Genomic DNA, 14,947 nt, shown 5'->3' with positions numbered 1-14,947 from the left:
GGTGAATAGACAATTCACAGAAGAAATAGAAATGCCATTTAATGTATACAAAAGCACTTTACGTCATTAATGAAAGAAATTCAAAGTGAAATGCATTACCTTGTCTAAAATTTTAGACTGCCAACGATTTTTGTTTTTATTTTTAGATTTTTTTTTTTAATCTTTATTTTTGAGAGAGAGAGAGAGAGACAGAGTAAGAGCGGGGGAGGGGCAGAGAGAGATGGAGACAGAATCTGAAGCAGGCTCCAGGCTGTCGGCACAGAGCCCGATGGGGGGCTCGAACTCATGGACTGTGAGATTGTGACCTGAGCCAAAGTCAGACGCTTAACTGACAGAGCCACCCAGGTGCCCCTGGCAACGATTTTAAAAGTGTATAAGGTCCAGTATTGTTAAGAACGGGGAGAAATGAGCACTCAAATCCACGTATGCCTGATAGTTTAAATTGTTACAATTAAATTGGAAGACAGTGCATTATGTTGCTTTGTAAGAGGTTAACATTGGAGAGGGGGGAGCAGTGTTCCACCTTGCTTGCTTATATTTTGTTTTGATATTGTATTATGTATTACATGTATAATAAAAAACTGATAAAGTTTTTTAAGGGTTAATAAGAAAATTCAAACATATTACATTTTAACAAATCAAGCTATTGGATTAATGTTCATCATAAATGTTCCTCAATTTCATAAACTTATTTTTGTAATTATTTTAATAAGTTAAAAGACATAATTTATGGGGTCTCAAAAGTTAGAAATTAAAATCTTTATCATTGAACAAAATTCTGTTAGTCTTCCCTTGAGTAAAACAACTTTGTTTATATTAAAACAGAGCTACCAAAGAAAATAAGGAGGACACATCAGTTGACGCTTCTCAGGTAATACAGATTGAGCAATTTATCTTTTTTTCAAATCTCTTTCACCATCAATATGTGGGACATAATTGTTCTGTTCTTCCCTTCTTCTTACAAATGGGTACTTGATAAATACTGCATATAAATGAGACCATCTATCTCTTGCTCACCTTATTATCTCATTGATTCATTCGTCTACTCATGTATTCATTCATTCATAAAACAGGTAATTCTTGAGTGCCTGCTTTTGTGCCAGCTCAAAAAATTATTCTAGGCAAGAAGAATCAGCCATGAATAAAACAAATCTCAACCTGTCCTCAGGAATCTTAGAATCTAATGGGAAAGACGGACTCTGACAAGTACAAGCATGAGGAGTGTTACAAAAGAGTGCTATAGGAGAAGATAGCAAGGAACTTGACCAAGATGAGGGTCAGGAAAGACCTCCTGTAGGAAATGACTTAACAGCTAAAACTGATGCATGAAGATACATAAGCTAGTCAAAAGGTGGAAAAACACTATTCCACATAGAGGGGATTTCATATTCAAAGAGCTTGAGGTAGGAAGGAGCACATTTGAAGAAATTTAAAATATATATATGTATATATTTTAGCAGGAAAAAGAAAAGCAAAGGAAACAGTGTTGTGTTAACAAGGCCAGAGAGATAGGCAGGGGCAATTCAGTGGAAAGTCTTACAATAATTCTTTTAGTAGACAAATATTTGTTGAGTATTTCCTATATGCCAGGCACTGTTCAAGGAATTGGTGACATATCATTGAATAAATCAAAGTCCCCCATTACCATGAAGCTGGCATTCTTTTATGTCTTGTTAACCTTTTTCGACTTTAACCTAAGAGCAAAGGAAAACTATGGAAAGGTTGTAAGCAGCAGAGATACATGGTCTGATGTCTGTTTTTAAAGGATTATTTTAGCTGAATTATGAAAAATGAATATTCCAGAAATCTTCTCTTCATCCAAAGCCACATGCATCTTTGAAGGATCCCTGACAGTAGGTATGGCCACCAGGAATAGTGAAACATATTTCCAGTGCAGTAAGGACATGCTTCTTCCTCTTGAGGACTGACCCATGCTGATGAATATAAGAGAGAATATTTTTTTCCATTTCTAAATAGAGAAGGACAACTAAGACATAGCCTTAGACAGTTTTGTGACGATATGTCAAATCAGCTGTGGGGAGACCTCTAATTAGACAGCTTAAATAGTGGTTTTGCATCACAGATGCAAAGAATCTGCTGAAGGCTATGAGCCTTCTCTATAAAACAGAATTTTTATACTGTTTGAGGGAGTTCACAAACTCTAAAGGCCATCCACAGACCCCAGAATAATAGTCCCTACAATAAGAATTCAGATGTGATTTAAACACACACACACACACACACACACACACACACACACACACACACACACAGAAGCTCACTTCACAGAAGCTTATAATTATGAAGAAACCACCTAGAAATGGGCAAGGGGCTCATTTTTAAAAAGAAACATGCATTTCGGGGCTCCTGGGTGGCTCAGTCGGTTAAGTGTCCAACTTCTACTCAGGTCATGATCTCATGGCTCGTGGGTTTGAGCCCTGCGTTGGGCTCTCTGCTGACATTTCAGAGCCGGGAACCGGCTTCTGATTCTATCCGCCTCTCTGTCTCTGCCCCTCCCCTGCTCATGCTGTGTCTCTCTCTGTCTCTCAAAACTAAATAAATGTAAAAAATAAATAATTAAATAAAAAAGAAACATACATTTCATGCACACATACAATTTTTAGAAAACTTCTTCATTCTGCCAGAGAGGAAGAATGAAACTTGTAAAGCCAAGAAAGGAAACTTGTAGAGCCAAGAAAGTTTTGGGCTCTACATCAAAAGATTGTGAACCTGCAGCAAAGGAAACAACCAACAAAACTAAAAGGCAACCAACGGAATGGGAAAAGATATTTGCAAATGACATATCGGACAAAGGGCTAGTATCCAAAATCTATAAAGAGCTCACCAAACTCCACACCCGAAAAACAAATAACCCAGTGAAGAAATGGGCAGAAAACATGAATAGACACTTCTCTAAAGAAGACATCCAGATGGCCAACAGGCACATGAAAAGATGTTCAGCGTCACTCCTTATCAGGGAAATACAAATCAAAACCACACTCAGATATCACCTCATGCCAGTCAGAGTGGCCAAAATGAACAAATCAGGAGACTATAGATGCTGGAGAGGATGTGGAGAAACGGGAACCCTCTTGCACTGTTGGTGGGAATGCAAATTGGTGCAGCCGCTCTGGAAAGCAGTGTGGAGGTTCCTCAGAAAATTAAAAATAGACTTAGCCTATGACCCAGCAATAGCACTGCTAGGAATTTACCCAAGGGATACAGGAGTACTGATGCATAGGGGCACTTGTACCCCAATGTTTATAGCAGCACTCTCAACAATAGCCAAATTATGGAAAGAGCCTAAATGTCCATCAACTGATGAATGGATAAAGAAATTGTGGTTTATATACACAATGGAATACTACATGGCAATGAATGAAATATGGCCTTTTGTAGCAACGTGGATGGAACTGGAGAGTGTTATGCTAAGTGAAATAAGCCATACAGAGAAAGACAGATACCATATGGTTTCACTCTTATGTGGATCCTGAGAAACTTAACAGAAACCCATGGGGAAGGGGAAGAAAAAAAAAAAGAGGTTAAAGTGGGAGAGAGCCAAAGCATAAGAGACTGTTAAAAACTGAGAACAAACTGAGGGTTGATGGGGGGTGGGAGGGAGGGGAGGGTGGGTGATGGGTATTGAGGAGGGCACCTTTTGTGATGAGCACTGGGTGTTGTATGGAAACCAATTTGACAATATATTTCGTATATTGAAAAAAGAAAAGAAAAGAAAAGAAAAAGAAAAAAAAAGATTGTGAACCTGAACAGCCTCACTTCTCACGTAGTTTGGCTAATTGAAGGAGGGCGGCAAAGTACCCACCTCAGCCAAAATGTTTGCTTTTTGACCTAAGTTATTTGATTCTCAATGTTGTGCCTCACACGTTTACAAGAAAAAAAAAAAGGATTTAAAATATCTTATGTAAAGACCGAATTTTTCTTTTTTTTAATATATTTTTAAAATTTTTTCATGTTTATTTATATTTGAGAGAGAGAGAGAGAGAGCCTGAGCAGGATAGGGGCAGAGAGACAGAGGCAGAATCCAAAGCAGGCTCCAGGCTCCGAGCTGTCAGCACAGAGGCCGATGCAGGGCTCAAACTCAGAGCAGTGAGATCATGACCTGAGCTGAAGTTGGTCACTTAACCAACTGAGCCACCCAGGTGCCCTTTTAAAAAAATTTTTTATTGGGGCGCCTGGGTGGCTCAGTCGGTTAAGCGTCCGACTTCGGCACAGGTCACGATCTAAAGGTCCGTGAATTCGAGCCCCGCGTCGGGCTCTGGGCTGATGGCTCAGAGCCTGGAGCCTGCTTCCTATTCTGTGTCTCCCTCTCTCTCTGCCCTTCCCCCGTTCATGCTCTGTCTCTCTCTGTCTCAAAAATAAATAAATGTTAAAAAAAATTAAATTAAAAAAATTTTTTTTATTGCTTATTTATTTATCAGAGAGAGAGAAACAAAGAGAGTCAGAGGACAAGTGGGGGAGGGGCAGAGAGAGAGGGAGACACAGAATCTGAAGTAGGCTCCAGGTTCCAAGCTGTCAGCACAGAGCCCAGCATAGGGCTCGAACCCATGAACCATAAGATCATGACCTGAGCCGAACTCAGATGCTTAACTGACTGAGCCACCCAGGTGCCCCAAGACTGCATTTTTCAAAGTGCTTTCACAGCATTTTGGCTAGTGTAAAGATACCCCTGTCAAACAATTCCTCAGAATTATATAGAATCACAACATGATCCAGCAATTTCACTCATGGATTTATATCTGAAAGGGAAAGTAGGGACTCAAGCAAATATTTGTATACTTGTGTTCTTAGAAGCATCATTCACAGTAGCCAAAAGGTGGAAACAGTCCAGCAACCCAAGAGTCATTGACAGATGAATGTGCACACAAAATGTGGTATATACATACAGCTGAATGTTACTCGACCTTAAAAAGGAAGGCAATTCTCAGGGTGCCTGGGTGGCGCAGTCGGTTAAGCGTCCGACTTCAGCCAGGTCACGATCCCGCGGTCCGGGAGTTCGAGCCCCGCGTCAGGCTCTGGGCTGACGGCTCAAAGCCTGGAGCCTGTTTCCGATTCTGTGTCTCCCTCTCTCTCTGCCCCTCCCCCGTTCATGCTCTGCCTCTCTCTGTCCCAAAAATAAATAAACGTTGAAAAAAAAATTTTTTTAAATAAAAAAAAAATAAATAAATAAAAATAAATAAATAAATAAAAAAAGGAAGGCAATTCTGACATATGCTACAAAATGGATGAATCTTGAAGATATTATACTAGGTGAAATAAGCAGTCACAAAAAGACAAATACTATATGACTCTAGTTATAAGAAATCTATGTATCTATAGTAGTCACATTCATAGAGACAGGAAGTAGAAGGGTGGTTGTCAGGAGCTGAGGGAGGAAGAAACGGGGAGCTATTGTTTAATGGGTGTGGAGGTTCAGTTTGGGAAGATGTAACAGTTCTGGAGATATATGGTGATGATAGTTGCACAACAATGTGAATGTTCTTAATGTCACTTTAAAATGGTGAAAATGAGGGGCACCTGGGTGGCTCAGTCAGTTACGCATTGGACTTCGGCTCAGGTAATGATCTCATGATTTGTGAGTTTGAGCCAAGCTCCACATAGGGTGAGCCTGAGCCCTCCTTTGGGTGAGCTCAAGCCACACTCATGTGAGCCCCATTTCTCTCTCTCTCCCTCTCTGCCCTTGTGGGATTATCTCTCTCTCTCTCTGTCCCTCTCTCACTTGCACCCTCTCTCTCAAATAAATAAATTAATTAAATTACATAAAAATAAAATAAAATAAAATGGTAAAAATGAAAAAAAAAAGGGGGGGGTGGGGTAGCACACCTGGCTGGCTCAATCAGTAGAGCATGCAACTCCTCATTTCAGGGTTGTGAGTTCAAGCCCCACATCGGGTGTAGAGATTACTTAAAAAATAAATAAATAAAATGTTTAAAATGAATAGTAAATAAATAATTAAAATGGCAAATTTTATGTTAGGTCTATTCTACCACAATAAAAAATCATATTCATGTCAGCTTCAGTTCATAAGGAAGATGATTACTGGCATTTATGTAGAACACAGATCAAATTTGTTAAATACACTGACATCACAAACAGGTCTTTTAACATTTTTTAACATCCATCCAATTTTGAAAGAAAGAGCATGAGCGGGGTAGGGGCAGAGAGAGAGGGAGACACACAATCTGAAGCAGGCTCCAGGCTCTGAGCTGTCAGCACAGAGGCCGATGCAGGGCTCGAACTCAGAGCAGTGAGATCATGACCTGAGCTGAAGTTGGGCACTTAACCGACTGAGCCACCCAGGTGCCCCACAAAGTGGTCTTTTAAAAGACAGACTCATTTTCTCAGTCTAATTTTTTACCAATCCAAACAAAATGTACTGTTGTGGTAACCACATTTGTTGCAATGTATAAACTCAATCTGCTCCTTTTTGTGTGCCACCAGGAAAACCAAGAGGATCTAGGCTTGTGGGAGGAGAAATTCGGAAAATTTGTGGATGTCAAAGTTAATGGTAAAATTGAAACTGGTGTAGTATTAAAGCAGATCTTGCCAAAATCACTAAATGTTGCTACCTATAAGTCCCTTGAGCTCTGGCACCTAAAGAAGTGATTTCTGTAAGGGGAACAGAAATGTCAGATTTGGGTCCTTTATTGTTCAATAATGTATATCAACAGAGAAATAGTGAGTATGTACCTTCAATGGTCTCATGTTAAGGGCCTAGGTCAGCACACTGCTGGTACTACTCAGTATACAGACAGCCGCAAATCCCACATTCTATTTTTATGAGAGTCAAGTGATGAGAAACAAAATTCTAAAGCTCATTAGCTCCAATATTCCAAGCCATTGGTTCTCAACCTTTTCCAAGCCTCCCCATCATTCACACAAGTATCACATACCCATCTGTGAAATTTCTCACTAGACTTAGTGATAGTATGTGTGTGGTGGGGAGTGAAAAGTTTGTCTCTTTTGGATATATGGTTCAGATACTTGGAGCTTATATAGTTGGAAGAAATACTCACTTTCCTCCTTCCTCCTTCCTACCCAGTAGGATAACAGATCCTCCCTAACTCCTTGAGAATTGCTGTTCTAGCATCTGTATCTATAACTTAGTATAATGATCAGGGCTGACAGTGTGTCCAAAGTTTATAAGTAGGGGGGCCATCGGGCTTTCCTTTCTGTAACATCATAATGTTTTTTACCTTTGCTATAGCACCCCCTTTCCATAAATTCCTTTAAATAAGGACCATTTGATGTCAAATACTTTTACCTAAGAGTGAATTTAAGTCTGTTATCTCTCCTAGTTGCTTGCATTTTTCCCATATTTCTAAAATAATTGTTAAATAAAGGACCTTGTCTTTGGTTAAAAACAAAACCAAAAACGTATCTACAGTCATTGGGAAGGGATATTTTGAGGAGCCAGGGAAGATCCTCCTGATGGTCTTGGCATTATAGTCCCTGTATGCAGTAAGAATAAATGATCAGGCAGAAGACATCCAGTCTTTCATCTAGTGAAGACTAAAATTGCTCAGTATCCTTTGTTTCCTAATGCAAAGAAGCATGAAGTACATTTTAGGAACTTTTAGATTAGAAAAAAAAATCTAAAACTTCATAGGTATGCTTTACAGATCTAAAGAATATTTACTGTAAATGAGAACACAGAGAGCTTCAAGCATATAGCTAAGGAAACACTAACAAATGACTAGAACTTTGCCTTGTGCATGTTTGTATCCCCACAGTACCTAAATGTAACATCTTACAGAAAGGGCATACCATGATTTACTGATTGATCAGGGCAAGTTCAGGTCTATCAATCCCTAGTCTAGTCATCTTGCTACACTCATAAGTAACTGAGTTTCCTTAAATGATTGTCCCATTAAGAAGCAAAATTCTATATCCTGGTCCCTACAGGCCCTGCCTCCATTGGTTTGGATTTCTCCTTGCACGGATTTGAGCATCTTTACGGGATCCCACAACATGCAGAATCACACCAACTTAAAAATACTGGGTAAAGTGAAAACAAAAATTCTTATAGGATCCTCTGGTTTCTGGACTGTAAAAGGTTTTTTTTTTTTTTTTTAATGTTTATTTATTTTTGAAGGAGAGAGAGATAGAGCATGAGCAGGGGAAGAGTAGAGAGAGAGGGAGACACAGAATCCGAAGCAGGCTCCAGGCTCTGAACTGTCAGCACAGAGCCCAACGCGGGGCTCGAACCCACAAACTGAGATCATGCCCTGAGCCAAAGTCAGACGCTTAATCAACTGAGCCACTCAGGCACCCCTGGACTGTAAAAGTTTGAAGGGAAAATATGTGAGATGTCTGAGCCTGAGCCAATATGTGCCTGGTCTTGTCCTCCTTGAGCAGTGGTTTTCCATTTTTATCTTATTTTTGGCAAAAAATTGAGAACTATAAAACTGTAATTCTGAACCTAAAAATATACAGAGGAAGTAAGAATATGGAACTATTGTGGTTGAAGCAGGAGAGAGAGCTTCATCATACCACCTCCCTAGGTTTTGCTTTCACCTCTCTAGGCTTTTCTGCGGAACCTGGGGAGAATACAGTGTGAAAATCACTGACCTAGAAAAAGGTGTTTACCAACCTCTGAGCCAGAGAATGAGACATTGTGGCATCTTGTGGCCCTTGGGTGGCTCAGTCAGTTGAGCGTCCAACTTCGGCTCACATCACGATCTCATGGTTCATGAGTGCAAGCCCCTCACATCAGGCCTGCTGCTGTCAGTGCAGAGCCTGCTTCGGCTCCTCTGTCCTCCCCCCTCTCTCTCGCCCTCCCCTGCTTGCGCTCTCTTCTCTTTCAAAAATAATAAAACATTAAAAAACAAGAAAAATTGTGGCATCTCATGTCACCTTTGATTCCCTTAGGGGGATCATTTCAGACTAACACTATTGACAAGTAAATGCCAAAGACGTCAGACTAAGGAAGGAAAACCAAAGAGAAACAGTCTGATCAAGGGTTCAGATGCCGTTTCCACAACAGTTGGGCATGGTAACAAGTGAATCAGAAACTATGCTGCTCGCACACCAAGCCAAGCTCTGTGCTTCCCACCCCAATTCAGTTCCCCATCTTTCCCTACTCAGTACTGTAGAAGCATGTTAGGACACTATCTGTCATTTTGTTTTAGCAGCAGAGAAATACACAATTTGCCAATGATATTTACCGTGTGCTTGCTATTGTAGAGGATTCACAGGAAATAGTCCTCACAAGAGGTATTCAGAAAAGATATCTAAGGGGTACCTGGGTGGCTCATTCGGTTAAGTAGCCAACTCTTGGTTTCGGCTCAGGTCATGATCTCACAGTTCTTGTGTTTGTTGAGATTCTCTCTCTCCCTCTCTCTGCCCCTCCCCTGCTCCTGCTCGGTCTCTCTCAAAATAAATAAACTTAGAAAGAAAGAAAGAAAGAAAGAAAGAAAGAGAGAGAGAGAGAGAGAGAGAGAAAGAAAGAAAGAAAGAAAGAAAGAAAGAAAGAAAGAAAGAAAGAAAGAAAGAAAGAAAGAAAGAAAGAAAGAAAGGGAAAGAGAAAGAAAGAAAGAAAAAGATATCTATGAGACCATGCATGCCAGTTGTCACAGAAGGAGATGCCAAAGGAATCAAAGGAGGAGAATCACATTAACCTTGGTTGGTTAGGAAAGTAGTACGAGTAAAGCCTTGAAAGATGCATAGGACTCAAGTGTTTGCAGGGGAGAATGGAGCTATGCTATTCATTAATAATATATTTGTGATTGTAATTGATGATAGTCCCATCTTTGTGTGTTTCAGTGATGGCGATGCTTACCGTCTTTATAATCTGGATGTCTATGGATATAAAATACATGACAAAATGGGCATTTATGGTTCAGTGCCTTATCTCCTGGCCCACAAACCAGGCAGGACTCTAGGCATTTTTTGGCTGAATGCCTCAGAAACACTAGTGGAGATCAATACAGAGCCTGCAGTAAAGGTGAGCTTATGGATCATGGCTGCATGTCATACTTACAAAACAAAACAAAACAAAAACTAGCGTAGTCATAGCCCTGGGCTTTGTAGTGGCAATTCTCTGCCACCAAAGTCTTTGCAATATAATCAAGTGAAAGTTAACAGTATGTACCAGTTACTTACATATGGATGAGTGTTGTAAGCTAGAGGGAAAGTTTTCAGACCCTCATTCCATTCTTTTTCTAGTACACACTGACCCAGATGGGCCCCGTTGCAGCTAAACAAAAGGTCAGATCTCGAACTGATGTGCATTGGATGTCAGAGAGTGGAATCATTGATGTTTTTCTGCTGACAGGACCTACACCTTCTGATGTTTTCAAGCAGTACTCATACCTTACAGGTACAGCTTCTTGTTTCATTATATTTCTTCTATTGCATGTGTCCTAATTTTCAGTTAATATTTGTTGTACACTGTATAGAATTTATAAACAATTTGCCCAAGCTTTTCAAAAAGCAGGCATTTCTCTTCTCACCTTTATCCCATTCAGCTTGGTAAAATGTTGCACTGGGGCTAGAACTCTCCATTCTCTAATCCCTAATACTCCATCTACTTTCCTTGGAGCCTTTAAGCCCCGGGCTTTCTTTGCCTTTATCTCAGGTGATCAGTGTCCCAACCTGAACTTTTTCTATGTTCTCTTCTCCATTGAAATATACCACTGGTTTTAGCACTAAAGCATTTTATCTTGAAAAGATGTAAAAGATCATCTTTGTTGATGTGGAAAAAGCATTTGACAAAATTCAACACTATTTCATGATAAAAATGCTCAGAAGGCGAGGAATAGAGGGAAAGTTCCTCAACATGATAAAAGGCATTTATGAAAACTCCACAGCTAACACCCAATTCAGTGGTGAAAGACTGCAAGCTTTCCCCAAAGATCAGAATCAAGACAAAGCTGCCCACTTTGACCATTGCTATTGAACACTGTAGTGGAAGTTTCAGCCAGAGAAGTTAGACAAGAAAAAGAAATAAAAGGTATCCAAACTGGAAAGGAAGAAGTAAAATTATTTCTATTCACAGATGATGTGATCCAACATGTTAGAAAATCCCAAAGAATAGGGGCACCTGGGTGGCTCAATCAGTTAAGTGTCTGACTTTAGCTCAGGTCACGATCTCATGGTTTTTGAGTTTCAGCCCTGCATCGGGCTCTGTGCTGAGAGCTCACAACCTGGAGCCTGCTTCAGATTCTGTGTGTGTGTCTCTCTCTGCACCCTGCCCCCTGCCCTGCCTCCACTAGTGCACTTGCTCTCTCTCTCTCTCTCTCTCTCTCTCTCTCTCTCTTAAAAATAAAAAGAAAACATTAAAAAAAAGTTAAAAAAAAAAAAAAAAAGAAAATCCCAAAGAATCCACAAAAACTACCAGAGCTAATAATTTCACCAAAGTTGCAGGATACATGATAAACACACAAAATCAGTTGTGTTTTTAAATACCAGCAATGAACAATCTAAAACAGAAATTGAGAAAACAATTCCATTTACAATAACATCCAAAAGAATAAACTACCTAGGAATAAATTTAACCAAGGAAGTGAAAGACTTGTACACTGAAAACTACAAAACATTCTTGAAAGAAATTAAACAGGCCTAAATAAATGGAAAGACATCCTGTGTTCATGGATTGGAAGTCTTAATATTATCAAGATGACAATACTACCAAAAGCAATGTACAGATTCACTGCAATCCCTACCAAAATTCTGGTAGTCATTTTTTGAAAAAGTGGGAAAGCTGATCTTCAAATTCATATGGAATTGCAAGGGGCCCCGAATAGCCAAATAATTCTGGGGTGGGGGGGTTGGGGGTGGCAGACTTATACTTCCCAGTTTCAGGCCTTACTGTAAAGTAATCCAAACAATATGGTACTGGTATAAGGATAGACACATAGACCAATGGAATAGAATTGGAAGTCCAGAAATAAACCCATACATCCCTGGCCAATTGATTTCAGCAAAGGTTCAAGACCACTTACTGGGGAAAGAATAGTCTCTTAAACACATGGTACTAGGATAAGTGGATAGACACATGCAAAAGGATGAAGTTGGAACCCTACCTAACACCATACCACACACAAAAACTCAAAATAGATAAACAACATAAATATAAGAGCTAAAGCCATAAAACTCTTAGAAGAAAACAGGGGCAGACCATCATGACCTTGGATTTGGCAACAGATTCTTAGACACTAAAATCATGAGCAACAGAAAGAAATAATAAGTTTGACTTCATTAAAATTAAAAACCTTTGTGCATCAAAGAACATTATCAAGGAAGTAAAAGGCAACATACAGGATGGGGGACTATATTTGCAAATCATACATTTGTTAAGAGTCTAGTATCTAGGATATATAAAGAACCCTTACAACTGTACAACAAAAAGATAATTCAGTTCTAAAATGGGCACAGTACTTGAATAGATAGTCTCTAAAGATATACAAATGGGTTAACAAGCACATGAAAAGTTTCTCAATATCATTAGTCATTAGGAAAGTGAAAATTAAAACCACAATGAGATCCTACTCCATACCCACTATGATGGCTAATTTTTTTTTTAATAGAAAATAGTAAGTATTGGTGAGGATGTGAAGAAACTGGAACCTCATACACTGCTGTTGGGAACATAAAATGGTTCAGCTGCTGTGGAAACATTCTGGCATTTCAAAGAGCTAAACATAGCATTTAATATGTCAACTTGCCTAGGTCACAGTACCCAGATATCTGGTTAAACACTAGTCTAGATGTCACTATGAAGCTATTTTTTAGATGAGATTATCCTGTCAGTACTATTAGTTACATTGATAGACTTTGATTAAAGCAGATTACTCTCAGTAACGTGGGTGAACCTTCATCCAATCAGTTGAAAACCTTAAGAGAAAAGGACTGAGGCTCTCTAAAGAGAAAGGAATCTGTCTCCAGACTGCCTTCATATGTAAGCTGCACCTTCCCTGGGTCTTTGGTCTGCCAGCTTGCCCCGTGGAATTCAGAGTTACCAGCCCCCACAATCACATGAACCAGTTCTTAAAATCATTCACTCTGTAAGTGTAGAAATATATATATATACATACATACATATACATACATATACACATCCTGTTGGTTCTATTCCTCTGCAGAACACTGTCTAATATCCTTCATATATATATATATATATATATATATATATATATATATATATATATATACACACACATATATATCCCTGTATATCCTTTATATATCCCCAGCAATTCCACTCTAGATAAGTGAAAGCAAGGACTTGGAGGGACACTTGTATGCCAATGATCATTGCAGCACTATTCACAATAGCCGAAAGAGGGAAACAAGTACCCATCAAAGATGAATGGATAAACAAAATGTGTTAAATACATAAAATGGAATATCATTCACTAACGTAACAAGGGATGACATTCAGATACATGCTGCAGCATGGATGAACCTTCAAAACATTATTCAAATGAAATATGCCAGACATAAAGGGACAAATATTGTATGATTCTACTTACATGAAGTACCTACAATAGGCAAATTCATAAAGACAAAAAGTAGATTAGCAGTTATCAGACGCTGGAGGGTGGGATGGGTATTGGAAAGCTATGGCTTAATGGTTCGAATTTCTGTCTGGGGTGATATAAAATTTTGGAAAGAGGTAGTGGTAATGTTTATACTACATTGTGAATATAATTAATGCCACTGAATTGTACACTTTAAAATGGTTAAAATGACAAATTTTATGTTCTCTTTTGCCATTTTTTGTAAAATGGTAATATATTAACCCCCCCCAATTGAATTGTATGCTTTCATTTGGTCAGTTGTATGGTATGTGAGTTACATCTCAATAAAGCTGTTAAAAATAAAAGAAATGTAGCATCGCTTCTGATGCATTCTCTTGCTAAAAGTTCCTGGGTCCAACCCATGTTCAAGGGAAGAGGAATTTAATTCCAACTTTGGTGGGACAAACAACCAAAAATTTATGGATATGGGAAGACACACATATAGGAATAAGCACTGTCAAGGCCCACCGATAGGCCTTTTCAACATTGTTATTGGGGAGAATAAGCCTGGTTTATAGGAAGATGCTTCAAAAACAGTGGGTCTGCCACCGTGTTCAAAGAAATCCAAGTTTTAAGTTTAGAGACTACCTGTTGACTCCTGATGAGGACTTAACAACATCCCCCCTTCTTCTCTCCCAATATTGTTATATCATAATGTTTAGTTAAATCAATATTTAGCGTTTATACTTTTCAAATGCTCAAAGGTGTCAGATAATTTACCCATCCCACTTTTCTCTCTGTAACCTTCCCTCCCAGCTCTCTCTGTCCTGCCCCCATCTAGGTTGTTGCTCTCCAGGCTCCCTGCACAGCTGTCATCCTAGGACTTTTGCTTACTATTTTCTGGTGTTTGATCCCCCTTCTCTTGGGTTCCATGTTTTTCTTTCTTGTGGTTTATTACCTTATTGTTTTTGGTTTCTGTTTGTAGCATCTTCTGGTAGTTTCCTAAGAAAGTGCCTGTGAGGTACATTTTTTGCATCTATGCAGGTATGAAAACATCTTTTCTACCTTCATTCTTGATAATTTGGCTAGATTGAAAATTATTTCTTGGTGGGGGGCTTAGTAGGTTAAGCATCTGACTTTTGATTTCGGCTCAGGTCATGATCTCACAGTTTGTGAGATCAAGACCCCGCACTAACAGCATGGAGTCTGCTTGGGATCCTCTCTCTCCTCTCTTCCCCACCCCCCACATGCACACACTTTCTTTCTCTCAAAATAAATATTCTTTTAAAAAAGAAAATAATTCTCCCTATGACCCAGAAATTGCACTACTAGGAATTTATCCAAAGGATACAAAAATGCTGATTCAAAGGGGCACATAAACCCCAATGTTTGTAGCAGTGCTATCAGCAAAAGCCAAAATATGGAAAGAGCCCAAATGTCCATCAACTGATGAATGGATCAAGAAG

At 39.2% G+C, this 14,947-nt stretch overlaps 1 protein-coding gene across 5 annotated transcripts in view; it reads left to right on the top strand.

Moving 5' to 3' along the window:
• The window catches only part of GANC (glucosidase alpha, neutral C), a 76,239-nt gene that overhangs the window by 27,465 nt on the left and 33,827 nt on the right, over positions 1-14,947 (top strand). For all 5 annotated transcript variants that reach the window (XM_019832626.3, XM_019832625.3, XM_019832624.3 and 2 more), the window contains 5 exons: positions 826-871; positions 6,460-6,526; positions 7,924-8,020; positions 9,784-9,964; positions 10,186-10,339. In XM_019832626.3, coding sequence (XP_019688185.2) covers positions 826-871; positions 6,460-6,526; positions 7,924-8,020; positions 9,784-9,964; positions 10,186-10,339 — 545 coding nt within the window. The remainder of the gene's footprint in view (positions 1-825; positions 872-6,459; positions 6,527-7,923; positions 8,021-9,783; positions 9,965-10,185; positions 10,340-14,947) is intronic.

This window comes from Felis catus, chromosome B3, assembly GCF_018350175.1.
Source record: "Felis catus isolate Fca126 chromosome B3, F.catus_Fca126_mat1.0, whole genome shotgun sequence".
NCBI classification, from domain to species: Eukaryota; Metazoa; Chordata; class Mammalia; order Carnivora; family Felidae; genus Felis; species Felis catus.
The sequence above is the reverse complement of the archived record's forward strand: the minus strand, read 5'-3'. Positions and strand labels throughout refer to the sequence as shown.